Here is a 9,048-nt window from a genome sequence, read left to right as displayed (position 1 = left end):
TAATAGTAATAATAAAAATAACAATAATAATATAAGTAATGAACATATTTTAATTGTTAATTATTTTTGTATTTTCACCCTTATATATATTTATATATTTTTATAATGTATTTATACTGCTAGTCCATGTTTCCCCCATTGCTTGGAGAGCCACTCAGACAGTAATTTATTTTACTTTTTGGTAATCCTGCCGGCTCTTGGGGGAAACATGGATTACCTTTTCGAATTTTCTGAATATTTTACTGTATTGTTATCAAAAAAAAAAAGGCGAAATAAATGAAATGAAAAAAATGAAATGAAATCCAAAATGGCACTGAAAAATTATTCGTTTTAATATAAAATTTCTTAAAAATTATTGAGTTTAGGCAAAGTTGACTTAGGCAAGTTCAATTGTATTACTATATTTTTTAAAAAAATAATAAAAAATAAAAAAACATATTTACTTCAGTGTTTATATTTTCAAAAGTCACCATGTCACTTGCTAGATAAATGGCATATTAAAATTATAATATTATTAATTAGCAAGTACTTATTTCTTAATAAAAATTGACATTTAATTACCAAAATGTAATAAAAAATATAACTTTTAAATATATTTTATTAATTACAAATTTTCACGTTCTTTTTATATCACTGTATTTTAAAGTCATTGCACATGTTACCTACATTTAATAAGTCACAAAAACAAAATAAATTTTCAATGATCTACAGAATTTACTATGAAAATCCTTAAATTTGCTGGTGGAAATTTAATGGTTATGGGTTAATCTAAGGGGTTACAGTATGATAATCAAATGCATGTTAACTGGGAAAAACTTTTTATTGTTTGGATTTCACTTAGATATTGAAAAAACCAAGTAATTTATTTAAGAAATATTTTAAATTTAAATAACATTTTAATCTACAGTATATAGGCCTACAATATTTCTTAATACTCTCAATAAATTTATTTACATTAACAAACTGTACAGTAAGAATAGTATTACATTAATAATGCCAATCATGGTTACATTTAAAAACTAATAAAAAGATAATAAAATCATTATAACAATAATTAATATCAATAATATTACTTATGAAGTCAAAACTTACTTAACAATAAATGCAAAAGCCATGTATAAAAAAATATTCAAAATAGGCTTGGATTTTACAAAATCAAAATGTTATAATTTTTTTTTTTTTTAATAAAAAAAATACAAAATACAGATGGACAAAATACAGCGTACATCCAAGAATTATGACAATCTCTTGCCGGAAATATTGGCTTAATTTTGACAGAGGAAATATTCTTTACTCATATAGCTTATCATCAATCATGTTGAACAGCACATGTCAGCAATAACATATTATTCCTGTAGGCAAAAATTGATATAAAGGTCACCAGGAACAAAAAACCCAATCCTAAAATACCAAATATGGTCACTGAGGTCACATAAAACCAGACTTCACCAAAGGTTAGTCTAAACTGTTATACACATGGATAACCGATACTAAAATATAATATTTCTAAATTTGTTACGTGATCGGAAATAATGTCACAAAAATATTCTGAATCCATAAGATTCAAATTTGGACTAATTCAATTCAGGAAGTGTAGAAAGATTTAGAAGCTTCTTGAATATAAATAGAGGTTATGAATTAATTATAAGATGGATAATGTAAGCTTTTGAATAATTAATTATGTTTATGACAAGTGGTACAGAGATTATCTCACAAGCCTTCCCTATTCAGACAATGGTATAACCCATTTGGCACTGCGCCAGACTTGGCATTTTGCCAAACAGTCTGGCGCAGTTATATATTATGACCTATTTCTATTCTAGATGTTTCTAAAATAATATGATTCTAAATTGTTCTTTCTTGTCATCACAATGTTAATTTGGAATTAATTACAATTTCTTAGAAAAAGAATATAAGTATTAAAATGGAAACCTACAAAATAATGGAAAAAAACACTGAAATAAATCTACCCATTTTAAGTGTAGAATTGCAAAATGAAAAAAAAAAAAAAAATATTTAAATTATTAATAGGTTTAATTTTATAAGCAAGACAATTATGAATTTATGATAATTGGCATGTTTTTATTTCATTATATTTTTTTTAATTTCATTATTCTGAATAAAAAATAATATTCAAGAATAAAAACCTTATAAAGTACCGAAAAGGCAAACTTACTTAAATTGTGGTCCGAAGTCTACATTTATATGTATATTGCTTCCAAACTAGATACAGACTTATGCATGCAAATATTATGCAATACAAAAATTAAAAATCGTTTAATCAGCGCTCATATGAAATAGATTGCAGAACAGGTATACAGCTGACATACAGGGACTGAATGTGTGTTGCAGGTGGAGTAGAGAATAAACAATCTCAATATTAACATTTCTATGTTTTATGTACATCAGAACCAAAATTCTTTTATTCTATAAATCCACATGCTACTGTATGCTTTTATTAGGTCATTAATTTTTTTTTTTTTTTTTTTTTTTGTCTATAAGCAGGTTTTTTTTTGCTTTTTTATACTATGCTATTTCTAGACAAAAATTATGGCCCGGTACAGCAGGAATGATTGAATTTCATTATACATTTTTTCTGCTTGTGAGGTAAATAAAAAAGGTGACTCAAAAGAAAAAAACAAGTTAGGAGTAAAGAAAAGGTATTCAACAATAAAAAGGTAACATAGTTTTTAGTGTATCAATATTAATTATATAAAATCAAATATTTGTAATTGTAGTTCATATTCAATGTCTAAATGCTTTTTTTTTTAACTTTCATATTTAATTTTATTTTTTAATTTATTTATTTATTTTATTGTTTATTCACTGTATGGTTTCAGGGTCTCAAAATTATCAATATTACTCCCAAAGGAATAATTACAAAATAATATATCATAACAAAAAAAAATAATCCTAGCAACTTAATTTGAAAAATAATTCAATTATAGAAACAATAAACATGATAATATATATTATAAAAAAAATAACATCTAACAACCTAAATAAACATACATTAGAGTAACATTACTTATAGTCTACTAAAAGAATGGATCAATCAAATTTCTGATTTTAAATAAACCAGTGCCTCCCTGGATAATGCTCCTAATTTGCATATTTTACCACCCACGCATGTGGACACTAACAGTACAAATTATTCTAAGGGGTATACAAAAGAGGTTCCGGTAAACCGACATATTCTAGCGATTCTATAAAATTGAACATTCAAAGACTTCACTATGATTAATAAAATACATTTAATTTTATCACCTAATGCTTACATTATCTCATTAATAGGTCCTGTATCAAATTAAAGGCCACTTTTGGGATCAAGGTTTTCATTGTTTTTAGAAGCTTTTTTTGACTCAATTTGTAAAATTATCCCACGCTGCAGAAAAGGGGTATTTAATGACATAGACCTAGCTGTATACAAATTCTACATGTTTTTAATAAATTCACAACATTGGACCTAGGCTAAGTAAGGAAGCCTAGGTAGATAGTAGATTTAATTTCATAATACAGTATACAGAAAATCATGTTCCTGTTTCATCATAAGGTATATCTTCGTAAAATTATATGGCTATGTATGTTTTAAAATATTTTACTAGGCTATCCAAGGAAGCACTTAAACACGAGAGAATATTTATTTCATTCCAAGTCAACCAACAACTAGGCCTAACCCCTCCGCCCATGCTGTAAAACTCTGAATCGGATGTGCATGCAGCAGATCGTCAAATAGTTTAATCATAAAACTCATGTATGCAAATGATGGAGAAAATATGGTATGTTCTAATATTATTAAAGAACATTACCAATATTTGGTTAAAATTCAGCGTCAGCGAATGACTACAAAAACACCGATAGCATGCACAACATAACCCAAAAGCGGCATGTCATCTTGATGATGACAAAGCATATTGCCGCAGCCAAGCTAGCGTGGTGGGCGAGTCCTCGACCACGCCGACAGATCTCAAAATTGCAATCGCAGAAAAAAATCACAAAAAAATATTCAGATATAAATAATGCAGTATATAAACATTCTAATGGTTGAAGTATTGTTCTAGAATCTTGAAGACAACATAAATGACGCAATGTTATTGTATTACCCCGCGATTTTTTTAGTAAACATTCATTGAATTTCATGAATGAAATGCGACGCGCTAGCACGTGGTACAAACCACAACAAACCGGCAATTTCGTTTCTCGTGAATTGTTCGGTTTTTAAAGAATTGCGAAGATTACGAAACAGTAAAACCAACATTACCTTGATTTAAATATATCTGCTACATAATGCAATTAAGAATATGGAATCCTTAGGTATGTAAATAAAATTTTAGCTAGATAATAACAATGACATGTGCATGTCTTCCATGCAGAATGTAATTTAAAAAACAAACCTGTTTCCATGATTGAATGGCGGAACGACGACAGTTTTTGCCTTGATAGTTGAAGATAAGAGTTCCTTCTCTTCCTTTTCCATTCGTTTCATAAAGTACGCCATGTACTTGATATTTATCCACAATAATACTCCAAGAAAGCAAAATAATGGAAAACCGCAGTAGGTTTATTTCCGATCGGCGTGGCGTTGTAGTGTAGTACGTAGATCATTGGCGGGAAACAGCTGGTCAAAGAGTCAGCTGCGAGACGGTGCACCGTTAATATTCAATCGCACAAACCAGACATAAACAAAGACTAATATGTTATATAAATGTATACATTTATAATATATTTTACAATTATAGCAGGCTATACAATACAGTTGCTTATAAATGTAATAATTTGTTGTAGATAAAATAATTTAACCGTTTTAATTTTGCGAATGCAATTTGGAACTATTTTTTTCACACACTAAAATAATTCAATACACACCCTTGTTATGCGGTTTCCTACTACGGTAATCAGCTGATCAGTTGGCATGGCGAGAGGGAAGGTAAACGTGTCCAGCAGCTGTATGAAATTCTTGCGACCCAAGTTAAGTGAATATTATTGTCTCGTAGTAGTTTAGCATTATTTATTCAATCAAAAACACATTTCAAATCTACTATTATAAATACATCAACTTATGATCTATAATTATATACATTTGTTGGTTATTATAAATAGAAAGTTTGATATACGTGGCAGCGCCACAGCTTTATTTTGATGATCAATGTATATTCTTGCTACCCACTTTCAACGCTACATTCACGTCAGGAATTCATACTGTAGCCAATCAAATTGTCCGATTCTTAAACGTTTTATGTAAAATCTAAATATAACGGTGATGTAATTCAAAACAAAGATATATTTTCGCGCGACCAGGGAACGATTTCGCGCTTTATTGTTGTTGTTATAGTAATACCCTTTAGCCCTTATCTACCTGCTTACTTTGGGATTCCATATTAGCGACGAAGCATGAATTCACACGCTCTGAATGTAATTTTTAGAAAGTCAGCGGAATATGATACATTCTCACAATTTGATAGAAACGTTGAAACAAGTGTTATTATTTTTTATTTATTAATGTTAAATAATTATTTAATTATTCAATCAATCAAGAAGACCCACTTCCCTAATTGTACATGAATGAATGGATTTATTATTATTGATATTATCATTCATTTTATTATTATTTTACTAATTATTAATAATTTATTATTATCAATATTATTTTTCTATATTATCATCATCATACAGCAACGGCGTACAACAACAGTACGTTTTTTGTTTATTGGTTTTTTCCCCTTTTTTATTTTATTTTATTTTTATTTACAAGAATTCCATTTAAATTATTAATGCTATCGCTGTTTATTATCAAAATCATTTTATCACTTTTTACCGTGTCGGTCGATAGACCTACTCTTGTAGTAGTTATTGCTTAACAATAGTTACCGTGGTCACATATTTTTTTAAATTAATTATTCCATTAATTATTTATTGAAAAATATAGTAATGTATAATTTAGATTTGCTCATTACTCATTCATATATAAACATCTACTTTGGCAGAATGTTGTGTTTTAGTGTTTTTAATCCTTAAAATGCTTACCCACAACTACCCCTACACACACACACAAAAAAAATAATTGCTGAGAAAAAAAAAATACTGTGTAATAAATCAATTTATTTGGAAATTAGGCGTACACCTTTACATCATCGTTGGTGGCGTTCCCGACATTCGTCCACTTGCCCGAGTCACGGTGCCGCATATATACCTAGGGTGTATGATATTTACGTAAGTACCGAGAAGGTCCTTGTTGAACCTTGGATAGGGTCTACCAACTCGCGATTACAGTAGGTATATAGAGGGCGTTACATAATAGATTTTCAATGAACTGTGAGGCAAGATAATTTGTCATAATTCATTCCTGCTTATGATAATACATTCATTCTTCTAATGTTCTAAACAAGGGAGTATATAACTAAGGGGTACAGGGGTTGGGCACGCCGTCCGAAACATTTGCAACCCCCAGTCTCAGTTTTCCCCTTCCCCTGGCGCCGCTCACTTTGATCAGTCGGGAATTCGGTCTACCCAACGGGTACATCCCCCACCAATTTCCATTCGAACACCAGGCCTCCTCATCTCATCTGAGAAAATCATGACTTGTTGTAGGCCTGGTTTAATTTGTAATTATATTTATATTCATAATTATTTTACCGGGCCGTCATTTGTTTATATTCTTTATTATACCGTAATTATTACCAAGATTATTGGATGATGAGTTAATAATGTTTTTCCAAATACAGTCGCCCTCCAATTCGAGACCACCTTTGGGACCTGAAAATTTGGTGTGGTCTCAGGGTTGGTCTCCAATTAGAGGGCTGGCTTTGTGTTAGAACCAGTGTGACCATCTTGGGTATTTTGACTTGGTCTTGGGTTCTTGGGTATTCCGTTCAAATCCTTGGGTATTTTATTTTTACTAAGAAAATTAAATATTTTTGTCATAGAGGAAGAATTAAGAAGTAACAAAGTATATGTCAGTCCATTCAAGTAAGCAACACTCAACTAAGTGCACATAACATTGTTAATTGACTGATAGTTGCTATGAAACATGGGTTCAGAATTGTTTATTTGTGATTTGCGTTGCAATTGATCTTACCTAATTAACGCATTACATAATGAAACTTGATCACTGATCTACTGACAACACTGGCCGACTGAGGGCGTATTTTTCTATCTGTATTATCACCTCATGAATATTAATTTTAATAATTAACACAAACAATTACAATAAAAAATGGTTTATAAATTGAAATAAAGGGAAACTATACATGCGAAAAACACATTTTTTTACAAATTTAATGCATTTTCAGGAAGCTTGGGTAATTTTGGGCAATATTTGCTGAATCTTGGGTAATTTCGACCCAGTCATTGGGTATATAAAAAATTGTGAGTGGTCACGCTGGTTAGAACGTTGAAGATTGTTATTTGGGTGTTTGGAAAAGTGGTCTCGAAGAGGGGGTATCGAATTGGAGGGAGCACTGCATAATTCTTTTCATGAAGCATTGAAAAACGTATTGTATGTAGGCCTATTTAGAACAGAAAGTATATACAGCTTCAAGTTACAGGCGGAAAAGCTTCTATTATAAACGTTTTACTACGAACATTCTTTTAAAAAAATGCAGAGACTAATCCCATACCATTACGGATCAAAGACCATCAGATTCCTTCCAATTAATACAATAGAGGGCTATCCAATTTTAAAAGAGTAGCAGCAGGTGAATCAAGTAAATCATAAATAAAGTTGCTGCAAAGCACAGGGAACACAAATAATGCAGTTTTAACCCGTCTGTTAATTGGCGAGGACAACTTTGTTTAGTCTAAAATTCAGTTGAAAGCTAATAATTTCTAATAATTGTTGAACCATCAAAATGGTGCAATTATTATTATTTTAATGTTCAAATGTGTATATACAAAGCTGTACGTTCAAAAAATGCAATGGCGCCATCTATAATATTGTAATGAAAAACGGAAACATAAACAAACTGAATTCGTTTACAGCATGCAGAAAGGAATTAATTATTTTAGAAATTTGATCAGGTATTAAGTAAATAAGTTATCGTTTGTAGTAGTCAATACCCATACATTACAAGTTTTAGAGGTCAGGTTTAATGGACTATATAACTAAGCTAAGACTAGGGCCTAGGCTAGATAGGTAGGGCTGCTGTACGTTTCGAGGCCTCCTATGCCTAGTTTAGGCAGGTTTAGGTTAGGCTAGGCCATTCCCCCTGCCTGGCCTTACAAGCTAGGCCCTCTCTAGGATGGAGGAAGGGCCCGGTCCTTTCTGAATTCTCACCAGGCTAGGCTAAGTCCAGGTCTGGTGAAGGGCTAGAGAAGCAGGACAAGCTGCCTAGACAGTAGGACTAATTTAGGCCTTGCCTCAGGCTCTGGTGGTTATATTGTTACTGATTTTGAATAAGTACCTGATCTGAGCTGAGACGAACTTTTTTATGAAGTGCTCTTAAAAAAAAGTGGGGAAGAAAAACAAAACAACAGGATCAAAAGAAAAGCATCTTCATGAGCTAGGCCTAAATAATAATCAACCTATAAAAATTGAAAAATTCAATTCCTTATTTAATTTGGTGCTTATTATTTGTTTAAAATTTTATTCGTTGTTTATAACAATATTTTTTCTCTAATTTTAATGATATTGTATTTTCTTTAATTGTGAAATTGTAACATAAGTTTGAATGATATTGGAATATTCTTCTCATTTTTTTTTGTTCTTGTTACCAAAACTTTGAAAGCGTTTAGCATCGGCAGTTTTAAGGTGATTTCCAACAAATGTTCATCGCCCTTTTTTTTTAATTGGACCCCGGGGTTCCCCCTACACCTACAAAACAAAACAGGGGTTTCAGCATGGACTGTACATTACTGCCATTACCACTAATATGGCATTTCACATGGATGGCACGGTTGGTTAAGAATGTGTTCCAAAGAACTCAAAGCCCCATTCCCGGCAAAATTTCACTAAAAATGACTTTTTTTAGAAAATATGCATTTGCATTACTCCAATTATTATAAATCATGGAAAAATATTGGCATGAATTTTAGTTTTAAGCAAAAGAATTA

The 9,048-nt window shown here is 30.8% G+C and overlaps 2 protein-coding genes across 5 annotated transcripts in view; one reads left to right on the top strand and one right to left on the bottom strand.

Annotated features, from left to right (window-relative positions):
• LOC117116288 (transcription factor AP-4-like) overlaps positions 1-4,638 on the bottom strand; it is a 21,323-nt gene extending 16,685 nt beyond the window's left edge. For both annotated transcript variants that reach the window (XM_033260298.1, XM_033260299.1), the window contains exon 1: positions 4,395-4,638. In XM_033260298.1, coding sequence (XP_033116189.1) covers positions 4,395-4,498 — 104 coding nt within the window. In that variant the 5' untranslated portion in view covers positions 4,499-4,638. The remainder of the gene's footprint in view (positions 1-4,394) is intronic.
• Positions 4,639-6,111: 1,473 nt separating this feature from the next.
• LOC117116286 (transcriptional activator GLI3-like) overlaps positions 6,112-9,048 on the top strand; it is a 20,098-nt gene continuing 17,161 nt past the window's right edge. Inside the window, exon 1 of one of the 3 annotated variants that reach the window (XM_033260297.1) lies at positions 6,112-6,210. The gene's annotated coding sequence lies outside the window, so the exon portion shown is untranslated. Of the gene's footprint in view, positions 6,211-7,403; positions 7,695-7,832; positions 8,017-9,048 lie in introns of those variants that run through there. The other 2 variants (XM_033260296.1, XM_033260294.1) reach the window with 2 other exon arrangements.

Source organism: Anneissia japonica, unplaced genomic scaffold (assembly GCF_011630105.1).
Source record: "Anneissia japonica isolate Jap-2015-1 unplaced genomic scaffold, ASM1163010v1 scaffold287602_len1038180_cov171, whole genome shotgun sequence".
NCBI classification, from domain to species: domain Eukaryota; kingdom Metazoa; phylum Echinodermata; class Crinoidea; order Comatulida; family Comatulidae; genus Anneissia; species Anneissia japonica.
Note: the sequence above shows the minus strand (reverse complement) of the source record. Positions and strands in the feature narration are given on the sequence as shown.